Here is an 18772-nt window from a genome sequence, read left to right as displayed (position 1 = left end):
TCCCGGCACAGTGGGGATGTCAACTACCATGCAAGTTTCCTCTCTAATTCTGATTTGGAAAAAAAAAAAAGTTTTTTAAACTGTGGTTCACATAGACCCCTCAAGAACAGAATGAGGAAGGTGTCCCGGCATAAGATGAGAAGAGATGTAAGCCTATTTTCCAGGATTTGGGGGCAGGTGGGGTTGGAGGCAGTGCTTTTTTTTTTTTTTGGTTTTATTTATTTATTTTTTAATTTTTTAATTTATTTATTTATTAAAGATTTCTGTCTCTTCCCCGCCACCGCCTCCCATTTCCCTCCCCGCCCCCCAATTAAGTTCCCCCCCCCCCTCAGCCCGAAAAACAATCAGGGTTCCCTGTCCTGTGGGAAGTCCAAGGAACCCCTGAGACAATGTCTTTCTATATCACACGCCACACCTCAAACACTGGAAAGAGAAAGACACCCAGAGAACCGTGAGTGATTTCACCTGCCTCTCCTACCATTTGTGAATTAAATCCAGCATAAACTCCCATCTCCCGAGAGTCCACCAATGATGCATAGAGGCTCGTGGAGTCTGGGGTAAAGGTGAAAGGGTCGTGTGTGGCCTCTGCTGAACACTGATGAGACACCTAGGGGAGGGCGAGCCAGCCAACTCTGCTGAAGGACTTCACGGTTCCAGCACCAGGCAGCCAGCATCCCAGCACGCCAGTCTAATCCTCTCTTGGCTAACCCTGCGAGCAGAATCCCTGCAGGCTGGCCCCAGCCTTCACTCCCAGGCGTATCCAGGCTTGGTTTGCTGAGAGGGAGCCACTGGAGTTGGCCCAGATGATCAGATCAAGTGTCTGCCTGAATTCCGACCGAGCTGGCTTTATCGCATTCCTGTTATCTCTGTGCTGGTAACCGGATCAAATATACTGTGCCTGGCAGCACAAGTCAATGGATAAAGGAAAGATTGTTCGATAGAATTGTGCTGGCCTAACAGGTTAGTAAATTGAAGGGATAATGGAGTTAGCATATCTTCTTGCAACGTGAACTGAAACGAATTCCAGACAGGTCAAAAGAGCTTAAAAATCAACTCACGAATCAGCAGGGAGCTCTAGAACTCTCCTTGGTAAAAGAGATCAAGATGCAACTAACTGATAGGTTTGGCTGCATGAAAATATTTCACGTACCATATTTTTAAAGTGAAAAATAGAAGAGAGAACTTTACAAATGTATAGGCATTGTAGCCATTATAAGAAAAAATATGAATACCGCATAAGCAAGCATATAAGATGAGTTCTTGACTCGAAAATTATTTCAGCCTTACCAGTAGTAAATAATTATAATTATGCGTTGGCAAACAAATATCAATATGATATTTCACCCGCAAAAATGAATTTTTAACTTTAATAAGATGGGTTGTTGGTGAACCTGGACCTATTATAAGCAGTGATGGTGGAAATTTGAATAAATATTTGGAGGTGCCTTAAAAGAAGAATCACAAACAGCCAAACACTTTGACCCCATTCCATCTCTAGGAATCTTTCCTAGGTGACTATATCAAAACTGAGGGAAATGCAACATAGTTCCCCCTAAATGTTTTAATAATGAAGGATTTAGCAAGGAAGTAGATGTCCTTAAAAGAGCAATTAAATTGATGATTTTTAAAGTTGAGACAAAAACTTAAAACTATGTACGTGCAAGTTAAAGTTGCATAAGTGCATTATAAAATCTCCTAATAACCCCAGAAAATTATTCATCAAAACTCCGACCATGGCTCTCGTGTGGTAGAGCTAGATTCCCACCCTCCCACCCCCGTAATTTCCAGTTGATAAATTGTGCTGGTTGGTTTGTGAACTTGACACAAACCTAGACATATTTGGGAAAAGGAACCTTAATTGAAAAAATGCCTCCACCAGATTCCCTATAAACAAGACCATAGGACATTTTCTTGACTAAAGATTAATGGGGGAGAACCCAGCCAACAGGGAACGGTGCCACCCTTTGGCAGGTGGCCCTGGGTTGCATAAGAAACTAGGCTGAGAAAACCAAGAGGAGCAAGCCAGTAAGTAACATTAATGCATGGCCTCTGCAGAGTCTCTGCCTCAAGTTCCTGCCAGGACTTCCCTCATTGAGAGGCTGTGACCAAGAGTTGTAAGATGAAATAAATCCTCTCCTCCCCAAGTTGCTTATGGTCATGGTGTTTTACCACAGCAATAGAAACCGAACTAGGACTTACATCTAGCTATGTGGTGGTATTATTTATATTGTACGAGCCTGTTAAATGTGCACGCATAGGCAACATGTATATTCTTTTAAAACATTTAATCGGATATCTTCCCTAGTCCTCAGTCATCGCTTCTTTCTCCAGAAACTTTTAAATCAGATTGATTTAGTATAGTACCAGAAGATACCCCTAAATATCAGTACGATGAATGGATGGGCAAACAAGGAGATGAATGAATGGCTTTCCAAGGAAATGAATGAATGACCACACACACACCTGGGCATTTTCTTTCTACACAGTGGCTTTAAAAGCTGGAAACATTTTGACATTGCATCCACGTTAGTGAGGTCACATTCTCTTGCAGTCCTGAAAAATCTCGAACCCCTAAGGAGCGCGTGGCTCCTTCACTACACCAGGCTCTTTGATCTCTCTTGGCCCAGAATGCCCATCCCTGATCAACAGATAAATTCTCATTGCTAATGTTCAAATAAGCTTCAGCTTCCTCAAGAATGAAGGAGCCCTTCCCAGCCCTTTTCCTCCCTGTGTCTTTTCTGATCATATATTATTCTCATGTGACCGCACCTCACCTGCTTCCACTGCTATCTCAGGGTTAGAAGAGGCGGTCATCTGGTTTGTGCTCCCCCCCCCCCGGTGTGCAGCTGATTAATAAATGCCTTTAGAAGGAAAGTCCTAAGCAAACGCGGTAGCTCATGGTTTTATCAAGCTCCCTGACAGGGGCTCAGAGCTCTTAACCCCATCTAGATCCTTCAGTAAACAGGTCAGACCGATAGATGCGCAGGTGGCTTATCACACCCCTAGATTGGGACACAAAGCACCCACCAAGAGTCCTGTGATAAGAGTTTTTCACCCAGAATTCCGTAATCTGCTCCTTCCTTTCCTGACCGTCTCCATTGGAGCACTCTGGGATAAAAATGGGAGCACGGAGGGCAGACACTAGTGGCCCTGGATCTCACCACAGTTCACCATTTAAGACTCACTCGACCATTCTGAGAGTGACCAACAAGGAAGATAACAAATCTCTGCTCACTTGCTTAGTTTTGTGAATAATAACAAATTGCAAAATAGATCAAAAGTAATTTTATAACATTCTTATTGAGAGCTACCTAAAATGCCACAGTATTTTAAAGAAAGTGTTTTTGTTTTCGAGCAATTGATAATGCTGTTAAATTTTCAGGGTTCTTTGCTTGATTAACCAGTGACCTAGCATACACGTGTCTAACCCAAACCCTCTCTAGTCTTCCCAATGCACTTCCAGACTGGAGTTTCCAGGACCCCCTCCTTCTCCACCAGCCTGTGTCCGATCCACTGCCCAGTGATGTTCGTTGTATCCCCTGAACTCCACTCAGATCCATCCACACTCTCTTTTCCCCACTCCCAGCTTCTATAGCCCTGCCCTGACCCCAGCCTCCTAGCCTCCTGTGCCTCTTTTCTTGCTAACCATGGCCTATCAACACCATCCCCACTCATATGAATCTTCTGAGAGTTACCGGAGGGATCCTCTTAAAATAAAAAATAAAAAGAACCTTTCCCCTAACTTGTACTTCAGTCTCTACCAGCCAGACACCTGCAGCCAGAATCCCTGACTATTGTCCCTCCTGAGACCCTCACACCCTTGATTCAGGTCACCGACCACAGTTAGAAGCGTCTGCATGTGTGCTGTGTACTGCTTCTCCCTGCTGTCCCCCTCTGGACCACACTGTCCACACACAGCTGGAAGATGGCAGAGACGGAAGACCAGGTAGGGTGCCTGGGATGCTCCTGCTACTTTTGAAGACTTGTTATAAAAAGACGCACACTATTCTCAGTATTTTTAGAATGACTACTCTCTATGAATGGTTGTTGAAGTTGCAATATTTTGTAGGCGTTAGACTATGAGAAAGTATATTGTGAAAATTAATGAGCTTTTTTATATGCATGTGTATTATGTGTTTATATATGTGTGTGATTGTGCGTGTGTGTGTGTGTATACATGCGCACACACACATGGAAGCCAGAAGTTGATGATGGGTATCGGTCAACCACTCTCTAAGCTTATAAATGTTGAGAAAAGTTCTCTTGCTTGAAGCCAGAGTTTTCCAACTCAGTCTAGCTATTCAGTTTGCTCTGGGGATCCTTTATTTCTGCTTTCCAAGTGATAGTGATGGCTGGGATTACAGGTGGGCCGTCACACTCATCCAGCACTTACATGGATGCAGGAACTCTGAGCTCAGGTCTTCATGCTTATCAGGTACTTTACTGGCTGAACCATCTCCCCAGTCCCACAAAAATGAATTTTGCCCACCCTTTTCACATTTACAGGATGGCTAGAATACTCTAACCTTGTCTAAGGCTCCCACAGGACTTCTACGGAACCGTGAGGCTTTGGACAGTCGTCTCCCAGTAGCCTCTGGGATATTATGAACCAGCTCCATCATCCTGCTAAATTAGTCAGCTTAAGTCAAGTAAGCAAAGGATACGTTTTGGTTGAAAAGACATCCTGTAGAAACCGAGCATCCTAAGAAGTTTTGGAGAATCAGGAAAAGCTTTAAACATCATCAGAGGCTACAGGATGAATATGCTGCCCCATCCCGATTCCTGACACAGAAAGCCAGGATTGCTCAAACATTACAGGGGGTTATTGTCAGGCAGTTGAGATAAATGTTGTTACCTCAAAGCCCTGAGGCTTTTCTGCATGGCAATCGATCCTACGTCCCAGGGAGTCAGCACTAAGACTCCCAGATGCTTCCAATGCAGAGACTCCTGTGAACCGCTTCTCATGGCTCTGGTGGCCATGAGTATGCCTGACAGCGTCACTTTCCCTCAGGTCTGTGAGTCTATTCAGCACTGGAAAAGTTAGCCTCTCCATGGGGATTCTGGAATGCACTGGCTGCCAGGACTACCACCATCTTTGCCTAAGCCCACCTGCCCTGGGAGCTAATGGCTGCCTCCTGGCCACTTGGCTTCTCCATTCAGAGCCACTGGGGTTAAAGGCTTAGGCTTACAGACTCCTCCCTCGGGGTCTCATCTCCAGTCCCAAGAGACTCACAGACCTCCAAATATTCACTTCCAAGCTCCTGGGCCCTTGGCCAAGGCTCTTGCTAACCCTCTCTGGCCAGCACACTGCACTCTGCTTTAGAAGTTGATTGCATCCTTCAGGAGGTCTGCAGCCTCCGAGAAGCCTTCCCTGCGGAGCTGTTTGTGCTCTCCGCAGTGACACCCCATATTGCTTTGTTCACACCCTCTTACCGCCCAGATTGGAAGACGGCTGTCTGTCTATCTCTCCAGCTAAGCTGTGAGCGGCTCCATTGTGGAGAGACAATGATGTTATCCTTAATCTCCGGGGGTCAGAAAAGGTCCACACTTTAACAGTGACTGCCTTGGGGTTGGAATTCCTTTCAACTTGCTCTATCGACAAGGATAACATTCCCCCTAAACACGTCCTGCCAAAATGCAAGAATCAAGCCACAGCAGTCATTATTAAGAACAACATGGCCTTTTATAGGTCATGCGACCTGGATCCCAGGTTTAAGCTCTACACCCCTTCAAACTGGGTGATCTTGACTAAATCATATGCCACCTTACTGGGCCCCCTCCAAGTGCAAAATGGGGCAAAGGTCTGTCACGGTTGTCATGTAGATAAATTGAGGTGGTGTGTACAAAGGGTTTCACGTGGACCTAAACTTTGCAAATGCTCAATAAACCCCAGATAGTAATTTAAATGGTAGGAATCACCCCAGGGCCACAGGAGCACTGATGGAGGAAGGTCATTGGCTAATAAAGGCACTGCCCTGGCCCATTTTATTGGTTAGAGGATAGGTGGGAGGAGTAGGCAGAACAGGACGCTGGGAGGAAGAGGAAGTGAGCTCAGTCTCGACAGCTTTCCTCTCAGGAGCAGACACCTGAGAGAGACGCCATGCCCCGCTCCCGGCATGAAGCTCCGACCCAGGATGGACTATGCTAGAATCTTCCCGGTAAGACCGGTTCTCACAGATTATTAGAGATGGGTTGATCGGGATGTGAGAATTAGCCAGTAAGGGCTAGGGCTAAAGGGCCAAGCAGTGATTAAATGAATACAGTTTGTGTGTTGTTATTTCGGGGCATAAGCTAGCCGAGCAGGCGGCCAGGGTGCTGGGAACGCAGCCCCGCCGCTCTTATTACTTCAGAGCACAGACTCTCAGAAGGTGACAGGTAGTCACTACCTTTGCCCCACCCCCTGGGCAGAATATAGAAGAATGAGCATCGCCAACCCTGGTGGCCCAGGCCTGAAATCCCAGCTACTCAGGAGGCTGAGGCAGGAGGATTGAAAGTTGAAGGTTTTCTAGGGTTATACAGTTAGTTGAAGACCAGGCTGGTAACTTAGCGAGGCACTGTTTCAAAGGAAAAAGGAAAGGGAGTGGGAGAGGGGGGCTGCAGAAAAAAAAAAATCCTGCCAATGTGACATGACTGTTCCATGGTATGGTTAGGGTTTTTATTGTAAATATTAGAGAGAAAAAGAAAGGAAATGAACATGGCCAGCAGAGTGGACATGATCAGGGAGGGGGAAAAGAGAGAGAGAGAGAGAGAGAGAGAATATTGGAGACAATGAGATAGCAAGAGAGAATAGAGTAGAGAGAGAGGGAGGGGGAGGAGAGAGACGGGAGGGAGAGGGTAGAGGGAGAAGGAGAGGGAGAGAGAGAGAGAGAAGAGGAAGAAGTAGTAGTAGTAGGGAATAGCAGGTTGTAAGAAGGGTGAGTAGCTGGGGGAGGGAAGGGCCAGGAGGCTGGCATGGGGGACTTTGATATACCAACCACAGATATATAACCATGGAGCAATAATGCCCCTTCTGCCAGAGGTCAGGGAAATGACTCCTTTGGCATCTGGGAACTACCTGGCTTAAGAAGTTCCTGAGGAATGCTGGCTTTTCTCTAGCCACCAGAAATCCTCCTGGAGTCCAGATCTGAGCTCATTTCTAGATATTTGGACAGGCTGTGAGACCTCACAAGAACTATGTATGTTCCTACTCCACGCTAGTCACTGGCAAAAATTGTACACAGATCTCTACTTTGTGCCAGGTGGGGATTCTGTTTCTGAATGAGGCAAGGGCCATTGATTGCACTCTTGGTGATGACAGAGAAGTCATCTCCAGCTAAAAGGAACCACATTCTCCAGAATGATCGCCAGTCAACTGTGAAAGGAGCACAGACACTGTTCAAATTATGCCTCCCCTTTCGGTCCCCAGATCCCAGTGTCCTCAGGCAACCTCCCCAAAGCATAGGCTCCGGTTTATGCTTGTGGAGCAAGATTTGAAAGAAGCATCACCTCTGTTTTTATGCCAGAAATAGCATCTTATTTAAAGCAACAGTAAATGGGTATGTTTAAAGGAAAAAAAATGCTTCGTTCCACGGACATTCTCAGAAAATTCCAGATGTTGATACGCAGCCATTTGTACCAACCCTGCCCTATGATTTTAAAATCAGATGTAAACTCTTCCTCGGCCACCTGAGAAGCCTCAGCACATATCCAACCCGCAATTACGTGGTCAGCAGCATCATCGAGCTGTTGGGAGTGATGATGCGTTTACATACCAATGATATGGCCAGGCCTTTGTGCTTTTGCCAAGCCATTTTGGTAAGAAGAAAACCAACTATCTGGAAATCCTGTAGCCCAAACCCTACAACTGCTTTTTCTCTCACTACCTGGAACAGAACAAAGAACAAAAAAAAAAAAATCTCTTGTTTGGTATCAGGGCCTTTTCAGAGTCCTGGGATATGGGCTGAGGATGTAGCTCAATCAGTGGAAAGTTTACCCAGCATGCCCAGGACCTTGGGTTCCATCCCCAGTACCATGTACACTGGGCCTGATGGCATACACTATATCCCCGGTTCTTAGCAGGTAGAAGCAGGAGAATCAACAATTCAAGGTTATCCTCAGCTACATAGTAAGCTCTCAGCCAGCCTGGGATGCATGCAGTCCTAGAGAAGGGGTAGGGAGAGAAGGGGTAGGGAGAGAAGGAGTAGGGGAAGAAGTCACAGGCACGGCAGCATTGCGGTACCATGAAATCTGCCAAAGAGCCTCCTGCAGGCCACTTGTTTCTCCTCAACCAGAAACATAGGTAAGCAAGGGAAGAGGAAATGGGTAACTTCAGTTCCTGAGCCAAGTGCCTCTCGTGCCCCAGTTCCAAAGAGTCTCACATCCCCAAAGAGTCACAAGTGCCCTTAGCATCCCAGAGGCTCGCTTGAGCCACCATGACCAAGGGTGAGGCAAATAAAATACTCACACTAGGTATAAAATATAGAGAACATCTCCCAAACAAACAAAAACCCAGACAAACAAAACGTGAGGAGGGACAGAAAGCTCAGTCCTTAATATATAAATGATACTGCAATCCAACATTTAAAAATACAGCCAAAACAACCATGATAGAGCCCAGGAACAAAATACTAAGTGAAAACAGAATCAGTTTAAAAAGAGAAAAAAGAAAATAGACTCGGTATAACGGCTCATTTTCCCCCTTTGCCTCCGGTTCATACGCTTCCCAGTGTGCCGTGAGTGGCTGTGGAGTCGCTCAGCTGTGAAGAACGAGCATGAGTCAGGGCGAAGAGGAATGTGTGACCTCACGCCGGGTTGAGCAACGGTGGAGAAATGCAACATTTTGCTGAGTAACATGGAAATGGATCTGAAACGTATGGATTAAATTCCTCCGAAACCAACATGATTCTTCAAGGGAAGGAAAGGAAAAGTACTTAGCGGTGGTGGTCTGAGGTTTTTTTGAACCCAATCCTCTGGAAAATGAGCACACGCGCAAATTACTCAGTGCCTGCAAGCCAGCTTCGAAATGCGCTGGTCACAAACCACTGGCTTGTTTAAAAACATTTTTCCCCCTGCTCAAGCTTGCTCTCTTGGCACTCCTGCGGGGGCTGATCATCTCTACTGTTAGAGGAAGAACAGCTGTGTCCCACCACACCGAGAGGGCAGGAACAAGTGTCCCACCAGACAGTGTGACAGGTGTCGTCTGCAGGAGGCAGGCAAAAGGGCAGGGAGATGGCTCACCTGGTAAAGCGCTTGCTCTCCAAGCATGAGGAGCTGGATTTGATCTCCAGGGACAGTGGCATGTGTTTATAATCCCAGCTCTGAGGTGGCAGGGACAAGAGGATCTCTAAAGTTCACTGACCAACTGACAGTTGAATCACCAGGTTCAGCGAGAGGTGTTTTCTCCAAACAGGTAGATAGATAACAATTGCTATATTGACCTCTGGCCTCTACAGGTATGCACATACAAATACATGCACATACGCAGACACACAAACATTCTTTGATAAAGAAGGCAGACGAGTCATGCTTTGAACTAAAAGCTGAACAGAAGTGCCACACAGGTGTGTCCTCAGATCCCATCTGCAGGTACCTGGCCCCTCAGGAACGTGGAGGGAAGAGGTGAAGTCTACTTATAACCAAGCAGTGGCCTCTACACCCGCATCAAGGATGACTCAAACTTGCCACCCTCTAGTCTTCCAGACAGTTCCATGTGACTGAGAGAACCAGGGTCTGTGGTCACCTCTGTCGAGACACCAGGGCAATGCAGGAACTACTCTGAGTATAGCCCAAGGAAAAGCCTAGGAAGGTGGGAAAGGCAAAGACTCCATGCTTTGGGAGCCTGTCTGCATACAGGGTTCTGGCTTCTGTGGCAATGTGGGGTGAAGGCCAGATGCTCCCCCAGAGAGAAGTCATTGATCACCCTTTTTCTCCAGCCTTCCCTAAACTGCCCAATAGACAGAAGGAACTCCAGGCAACCACACATGCCTATCCCTGGAGATTCTGTGTGCCAGTATGCTGCGTGCCTCTGCCAGGGCTTCTCATATTCCCAGTAGGTTCTTCTGAAGGCTGGGTGATTTCTAAGTTCTCTGGGCTAAGCAAGACTTGCTTTCGTCATCTTAAATAATGTATATGGTTATGCTGGAAGAGCTGGAACCAGCCCCAGAAGTGACTTTCCAGATCCCCTTTTAAAATGACTGGGACCACTCAGTGATGGGCAGGTTCTATTGAAATGGTGTTCCACTCAAGGTATCAGTTTCCTCCTTAGGAGAGAGTTTTGTAGGGGGCTCACAAGAACCACACCTGAACTTCCTTGCTAGCCAAACTCTCCCATGCCAACCTATCAGCCTTATATACCCCCCCTCCCCTTCTAGGACCTCCTCCTTCAAAAACACTCGACATTCAAACTGGGCTATCTTGCTTTAAGGAAAAGAGGTCCAAGGTGCTCAGTAGAATGTGTTAACATTTTACATCCAGGAAATAAACGATTCTTTTCACTACAGATGAAAGTCTAAGAGGTTTAAGGCTGATTGACAGGTTTGAAAATAAACAGCCTATTTTTGCAGATAGTTCACAGCTGTATTGCTTCCTCCCATGGTGCGCTCAACTGGAGTTTTCTGTCGGAAAGCCTTTGCCAATAGCAATCCTTATCCTCTGTATTCTTTAGGTTAAAACGTGCAAAAGAACTCTGGTCTTATTCCTTTGGAAATTGATGACACGCACATACACACACCATTAAAAAAAACCAGCAAGACATTGAAATCTTTGAAAGACGCAGCCAGATAGACTGTACTGAAACTTAAGATAACTCCACTAATATGGCTGCCTGGAGCAAACAAGAAGAGGCCGGACAAAGGCTTTTCAGCTGTGTGCCTGGGAACCCAGAAGGATCTTTGGAAGCTCTTGTGGGCCTCAGCACAAATACTGCTCCCTCCTAGCCGTAGAGACTTTTTAAAATCTGGTTTGTGAATGGGATTTAGTCAGATTTGAGAGGAATAAATTTTATAGTTAAAGTCCTCTTTAAAACCCGTAGTGCAGCAGACAAAAGACCCCAAGACCTACCTACCACTGTTTGGCAGGCTTCTCCAGTGGTGTAGCCCAAAGTCTGGGCACATCAGGGAGCCTGTGTCCTGAGTCACATATACACCAGAGAGTTGCAGGAAGGGAGCCATTTAGCGCTGTTGGCCTTCTGGATCTTTCTCTGTGCCATTCTCTCTGTGGGGAGTGTTTTAAAGCTCCCCCCTCTCAGAATCCCATTATCGCCTATGTTAAAAATGGCCATTAACCCTTCCAGACTTCCACGAAGCTTCCTCGCTCCAGCTCCAGCTGAGTCAATGGCTCCTCTGATCCCCCAGTTAGTCCTAACCTCCACATTGTGAGTCATCTATCCTGGTCCCCCTCCTGACTTGGAGGTCTGTCCTCCCTGTAGACTGTTAACTCTTATAGAGATCTTGGACCCTGTCTTCAAATCTGACTCCCCAGAAACTAATTCAAGGCCCATCACAGAGATGATCACAGACTTCTCTACTTTCAGCTTCCAAGTGTGGTGGTGGATGACAGGCAGCAGGAACACACCTGCATCTCTGGCACCCAAAATGCATCTGTCGTGGCCACCCGACCCTTGTGGGAATGCTACAAGGATGGGGGACTGAGGAAGACAATTGGACTTTAAAACTTCATTTTTTACTTTTTTATAACAATGTAATCTTTTAGAGTCCAGGAAAGTTATTTAAATGTAAACATGCATTCTCACTGTCTGGGACCAGGGTTAGATGAAATTCCTCAAATGATCTCTTAATGCCACCAAAATTGCATTCAAATGCTCCTGCCAGGCAAAGATAAATTGCCATTTACACAATAATCTCGCACTTAAAAGTAGCTGGGTCCAGAGAGTTTGGGGGAAATTTATTATGACAGGGAAAAGGGGTTCAAGATATTTAGTCTGCTGATAAGACAGCTTAGGAATGACCATAATTATCTCTGGGAATTAGAAGGGTCTTTATAAGGTCATTAGAAGGTCATGGGCCAGCTTGGCTCCATCTACTTGGACATCAAGAATTGCCTTCAACAACACCAAAATGAGTTAGTCGGAGTTACAGAAAGTCAAGGGGAATTTCAAAACCCCCTCCCGAGCTTGTTGGAAATGCAGACCTCCCAAGTCCACGCCGCATTTGCCAAGGCAGAGTTGTGCTCTCTCAAGCCTCGCCGTATCTTATGTGGATGTTCGAGCTCAAGAAGTTCCCCTAATGTAAGAAGGTAAGAAAGCAGGAGTCTGGAAGAGCCAAGGACCCTTCCCAAGATCTGGAGAGCCTGCCCAGGCTGGGAGAAGAATGGCAAGCAATCACCTTCCATCCAGTCTCCAAGGATGCTCCAGTCCCCATTATCTTTCCTGAGAAGTACAACCACATCAAGGGAAGTCTGAGTTCTACCTTCATGTTCAGTATAATATCTTCAGCACCATACTCTACAGCTGCAGAGACTCGGGCCAAGAGAACGAAGCACTCAACTCAAGGCTGGACAGCTTGTAGTAGGCCACTGAAAAAGCCTTCAGACTTCCTGTCCCTAGCAAGAGGATACACAGCAGTCTGCCATTGACACTCTGCATGGCAAAGCCACCAGTCTCTCTGCTCATGGCTTCCCTGTAATAGAAAATACCCGATAGCTAACTTCCTCAGCAGACGGAGGGAAAATACACAGCTCTTTCCAATGCAGTTGTTTCGAGCACTATAAGGTTGCGGGTAATCCTTGTGGTCTCACTGCCCTTGCAGAAGATTCAAAGCAAAATGCCTAGTGAGTTCCCTAGGCAAGGAGCCTAAGAGAGAGAGTCTAGGGTGGAGAGAGAGATACTCGCTCAGAGCAGGCGCTTTTGCAGGGAAAGCCTGCCTAGGTTTCCAAGGACCCCTCCCTTTCAGGGCTGGGAAGAAAAGGCCATATTAGCTTCCTGGAGCCAAGCAGAACTTAGAAGAGCCAAGCAGAGTCCAGGGACAGGCCCTGGAAAAGAACAGCGGCAGGAAGGAGCTCCTCTGGGTGGGAAAGTGTGTTTCCTGGCACCAAGGGACCTGAGGAGCAGTGTAATGTATATTTGATGACATTTCTCAGCAAGCAGCCTCCGTGCCAGAGACCTAGGCTAGAACAAAGCCTGGCACCAGGGCAGACGGAAGATAAAGGGAAAACCGCAGAACCTGCCAGAGAGGCCAGGGTGACCCCAAGGGAGTGATTAGACAGCAAGGTGTGGAGGAGACTGATAAAAGTCACCATGACAGCCACCATCCTATCCGAATCTGCACAGTTCCTATGTGTAAGCCTTGGGGGGAGGTGATGATCAGGTGGAGTAACTGACAGGACAACAGAAAGAAACACATGGCCCTGAGAATTTCCCCCGTACCCTCGCCCAACTGCTGCCAACTCCACCAGAGTCAAGCAGGCAAGATCCCGTTCCGAGGAAACTGGAGCTGCCTTCTTAGTGATGAAGACCAGAAAAGACAGCTGCCACATCTCTCTGATAAGATCAAATATCTGTGTGTTTGCCACCAGGTGCAAAGATACATGCCAACCAGACGGTTGCAGTTAGGGAGTCTTGAGGGATGAAGCTCACAAACACGACTTTGTTCCCTTAGGCCAGCCCACCTCCATGCAAACACGTGCCTTTGAGCTATAGATAAAATGCAACGTGCACTTGATCCACGTGATGCTGCTGGTCTGCCAGCACTGCACGGGGCTTCAAGGGAGCCAACGAGAGTAACTAGAGTTGCCCTTACAAAATGTCACCTTTGCCATCTGATCCGTCTGTCCCAAAGACTCAGACACAGCCGCCGCAGACAGAACGCCTACAGAACCAGCGATGAGCTCCTTTCTTCCACCCAGGCCGCTTTCTCCCCTCGTTGGCCTTGCTTCCCTGGACTGTCCCATGGTTCAGTCATTTTCTTACCTGGAAGCTACAGGGACACTGGAGACGGGACTCCGTGGTGACCAGAAGACAGCCCAAACTTCAGGGTGAGGTGGGGACCCAGAACCTTCTTTTGTAGCCGCATCATCAGTGGATGAAAGTCAGAGAGAGACTCCCAGCATCGGTAGGCTGCTCATGAGCTCCATTTTCCTTTCAAGTGGAGGAAACAAAGCATCCTTCTGATCTACTGAGAGAGGGGACGAAGGAAATTCTGAGCACACTCGAATGGGAAACTGGCAGGAATAGATACAGGTGCATGCACACAGGGAGTCGGGGGAGAGATCTAACTACAGTACTGTGTGCCTGTAGCTCCACCGCCCAAATCTCTGTGGCGTGTCATCTGCTAGTGGTTTCTACCAGATAGAACCCAAAAATGAGAAACTTAGGGAGACCTCCAAATCCAGTGAGGACCAAAATACTGTGAGCAAAGTGTCTTGGCCAGGTTGTCGTGTCCGAGCAAAACTCAAGCATGTAAGAGAGTGTATGGTGGGACCACTCTAGTCTGATAAGGTCAATGTCTTTCCCTCTGCAGCCAACTAGAACTTTATCTAGAAACAAGGTCTTGAAGACCCTCTCTACCTGTACCCCAAGGGTGCCAGGCCTCAGCAAAAGAGTGAGGCCCTGTAGCAGATCGTGTGAGAAAAAGTGCAGGAAGGCATGATCATCTATCTAGGTCAAAGGGCTGGAATGATGAGGTGAAAATTACTTTCTTTTTAAAAAAATAAAAACTATTTCCTCCAAGTGGGACAGGTGGAGAAACAATAAAAACCCTTCAACGTATCTTTCCGTTCTATCAGCAAGGAGTCAAATATGACAATAAAATGGCAATGGAGTCACTCCCAACTAGTTGCGGAGTTAAGAAAGAGGCCACTGGGTGGCTAAACACACCTCAGACAAAAGCAGAGCATTTTGAAATGCATATGTAACCAGGACCACTTTACGCGTGCTCTCTGCTCAGCACCGAACTTAAATACTTTGCTCTATATAGTAATTTCCCTAGTCACTGATAGATTCACCTTGCCCTCACTGACTCAAGACATTTAGTTGAATTTCCCAAAGTCACAGATTTTGCTCTCTCCTCCTTCTCCCCCCTCTTGTTTTTATTATTTATTATACATATGCTTCCATCACAAGCAGAAATGACCTTCTGATTTGTAATTTTTAAAATGAAGGAACACACACACTTCTGTGTTTTGGTATGGTCAGTGGTTCTCATCCCCCATCAGAAAAGACAGATATTTGCAATACATTCATAACAGTAGAAAAATTACAGTTATGAAGTAGCAATGAAACTAGTTTTATGGGCTGGGGGGTCACCACAACATGAGGAACTGTATCAAAGGGTCACAGCATTAGGAAGGTGGAGAGCCACTGGTATAGGTAGTCCTGACAAGAAAAGCCCATTCAGTATCATTTCTTACTAGAAGAAGGAAACAAACCCTCACCCAGTTCCCAAGTAATCAGTCTGAACCATCATCTCCTGGGCTAAGCAGAGCCCTCAGAAGCTGCCTACAGAGTCCTTTAGGGGACACTGTTAGGATCAAAAAGAGGACAGCTCGTTTTGCACACCCTCTTAGACACTTCCTTGAAATTTTGTCTTATGTGGTTTCTTCTCCATTCTGTCATAGACTGTGAAACTAAAGTACTGATTCATTACCATAGTTATTAAATTGCTTAATAAAAAATGGCCTTATGCCCTACACTGAAAGCAGTTTAGTTCTAAACCTAATTGCAGTTACTTTTATCTCACCGCCTGGATCGTATAACAAAGGCTGCGCACCTGTCACGCCTCTGAGGGATCACCATGGTGCCACATAAGACTAAAGTGACATTAAGAGGTTACACAGACTCAGAAGCAAGCTGGAAGAAAAGTCCAGCCCCCGGCAGGGTAGGCTCCCTCCTGAGCGGTTAGTGCCTCCAAAAAGAACACGTAGGTCCACAGGTCTTTTAGTACCTCTCTACCTTCCCATTGTCTCAACACCTGAGTCGGTGAAGGAGGCTCCTGACTGCTCCAGACTCACGGCCACAGGCCCCGAGTGGCGGAAGTAGCTGGGAGCTGTCCATGGTGGCGCCGCGCCTGGGCACGCAGAGTCGCCTGTTCCCCACCCGCGGGCGCGCCTGGGGTCCCTCTCCAGACCGCTGACTTGGAGACGACTCCCTGGCTCACTGTCTCCTGGACAGGGCTTCAGCCAGGCCGTGGCTCTCACATCAAAGCTTGGCTTTAAAAGGGAGTTCTTACCTGTGGGCAGAGTTGGCTGCTCGGAGTAGGACTGAGAACCTCAGACCTGGCGCGGGTGGAATATCCAACTCTTGGGGAACATGGGTGCACCGCCCTTCTCGTCAAGAACACACGCATTCTCCCGGGTCCATTCCGAAATCTCCTCGGACCTCGTTCCCAGAGCGGCGTACTGGAGAATCGTGCACGAATCCGGCTTGCGACCTGCTGAGACCTTGGTTTTTCTGTCTATCTTGTGCGACCCTTCTTGTCGGTGACGTCCGTTGCCAGGGGCCAACAAACATTCCTGCAGCGCTTCCAGTCTTAGTGTTTGCTTAAATATCAGCAGGGACCACCGAGGTCGTCTAACATCAGATCACCTCCGCTCGCCCCGTGCCAGCGCATCGCTGGGACGGCAGAGGCTGACGGCAGATGGAACCCAGGAGACCTTGCCAAAGCGGAAGCGACAAGGTGCAGACTTGTGAGGCTCGCGACCACTAACCACAGCGTAAGCTTGTTTGACTGGGCTCCTTCCGAGACCTGCTTCGGGACCATCGCTTTTCAGTGAGAGAGTCGTTTGTGTGAGCATCTAGTGCCATTCACAGGAGGACAACCTAAGCAAAGCCTCCCGTCGAATGCGTTCCTGGACGTTGGTGTCCCCAACACCTGCCACTTGTAAGACGGGGGCGTATGCCCACCAACATACACATGGATAGACAGACAGACAGACACACGGGCAGGCAGGAAAACAGACAGGCAGAGGCAGACAGCAGAGAACAGGCTGGACAAACAGGCCGACGGAGGGCAACGTTTTCCCTAAACCGAGAGGAGGCGCGGGAACCCGACTGTCCTCTCTCTCGCAAGGCTAAATCCATGCGCCCTCGCGCCCCAGTACCGGTCCTCTTACCTCCGCGGTTCTCTTACCTACGGCTGATGACCGAGACAGTGCCACGCCTCGGGGACCTGGAGTGCAGCATCCCGGAGTCTGGTATCTGATCCCACGCGTCGAGCCCCCGAGCGTGAGCAAACGGGACGAGAGCTCGCGGGAAGTGAAGTGCAGATCCGGGCCTCACTCGGTACAGTGCGCCCCCGGCACCAGACCACTGCCACTCTGCGCAGCGGGCGCTCTTAGCTCGGCTCCGCGCGCTCACTGGCTTACTAGCTAGCTCGGAGCTGCCAGCCCGAGCCGCCGCTTTTTATAGCCGCCTTCCGGGGCTGGCTCCTCCCCACCCCGAGCCCCCGGCGCCCGCACTCATCCCGTTCCCCCCCTTCCCACCCCCCTCTCGGGGCAGCGGTCCTCCCACTCACCGAGGTGGGCGGCCTGCGGGGCCGGACCCGGGCGGGCTCTGGCGGCCGCTGGGGGAGCCGTAGACCCAAAACCGAGAGCCGCCGCCGGGACGTGTCACGGCCACCAGGTGAGGGCGCTGGAGCCCAGGACGAGCGAGGCCGATCTCGGAGGTCTGTAGCAGTGAAAGCGCGCCTTGCACCCAGTGGCCTCCCCAAGGGACGAGAAAAAAGAAAGGCCTGCGACTTCCACAGAGTCGCCACCACTCTGTATTCCTGCTGTTAGATTCCAAACCCTTCCCCTTTTTGTCAGCTGACATAGCAACAGAATCCTAGAGTCGCCTGGGTCTAGAGGTCCTTTGGAGGGGAAGATGCACCCTCCAAAGATCTTGGTTTGAAAGAGGGTTCACTGAGTGCTTACAGGCTTGAAAACTAGAGTTCAATTCCCAGAATCAATGTAAAAAGCCATGAGGTGGAGACGGGCTTGCTGGCCAGCCAATCTAGCCTACTAGGCAAGTTCTAGGTGAAAGAGACATGTCTGAAAAACCAAAAAACCGAGATGGGCAGCTCTTAGGGTGGGGAGTGCGGTGAGGACACACCCCAGGCAGCTTGACTTCTGCCCTGCGACATGCATACACACATACATCCCAGAAGAAGGGAAAGTAGAGTGATCTTCACTTTCATGTACCAGTTTTCTGCACGTGCTAGTTACTTGACCATGAGCCTGGGGAGAAGATTTCAATGAGATTGAAGAATGGGGGTGCTAATTCATAGCAAGGACTGACAGGCCATGGGTCAAAACAAGAAGGGACCACCGATGAGCTATTCTCTGCCGCAGGAGTCAGTCCATACAGAGTATGGCATCTCCTTAACTCAACACTGGGTGTCCCTGAGCATCGACTACTTAACCCACTCCGAGCCTGGCAAGTAGTGGAAAGCATTGGAGGTTTTTTTCTTTCCGATTCATTTTAGTTCTAGGATGAGGACTTTGATTGCAGTTCTACATCCTGTGCCCCCCCCCCAGGAACTTGTTACTCCGCTCCCCCCTCTGGTTAATGGGAGTCTCTAAATACACATTTTTTCCCCACCTACCTGCCAGTGACCTGTGAGTACCACTATGCAGGAGGGGCTTCACTGTAGCCAGTGTTCTCCAGAGTGGGGAATCTAAGTCCGGGTCTTGGGGCCAGTTTGTGGTACAGACTTTGGAAGTCTTTGTCTAGGTCCTCTGGGCAAAAATTTGGGCACTACTTGGAACCAGGGAAGCATGTCTCCAAACCTTTCTAGAAAGCTGGAAACAACGATCAAGAATCTCAGTCTGTTTGACATCCAAGCACACCAGATCTGAGCTCTGT

General features: G+C 48.2%; 1 protein-coding gene across 1 annotated transcript in view; it reads right to left on the bottom strand.

The window, feature by feature from the left end:
- The window catches only part of LOC121452242 (cell migration inducing hyaluronidase 1), a 142343-nt gene extending 125004 nt beyond the window's left edge, over positions 1–17339 (bottom strand). The window contains exon 1 of the mRNA XM_041658199.1: positions 17061–17339. Within this exon, the coding sequence (XP_041514133.1) occupies positions 17061–17113 (53 nt within the window). The 5' untranslated portion in view covers positions 17114–17339. The remainder of the gene's footprint in view (positions 1–17060) is intronic.
- Positions 17340–18772: the final 1433 nt, after the last annotated feature.

Source organism: Microtus oregoni, unplaced genomic scaffold, assembly GCF_018167655.1.
Source record: "Microtus oregoni isolate MIOR12 unplaced genomic scaffold, Mior012 000000F_ref0000247, whole genome shotgun sequence".
Classification (NCBI taxonomy): Eukaryota; Metazoa; Chordata; class Mammalia; order Rodentia; family Cricetidae; genus Microtus; species Microtus oregoni.
This window is presented reverse-complemented; position numbering and strand designations above follow the sequence as displayed.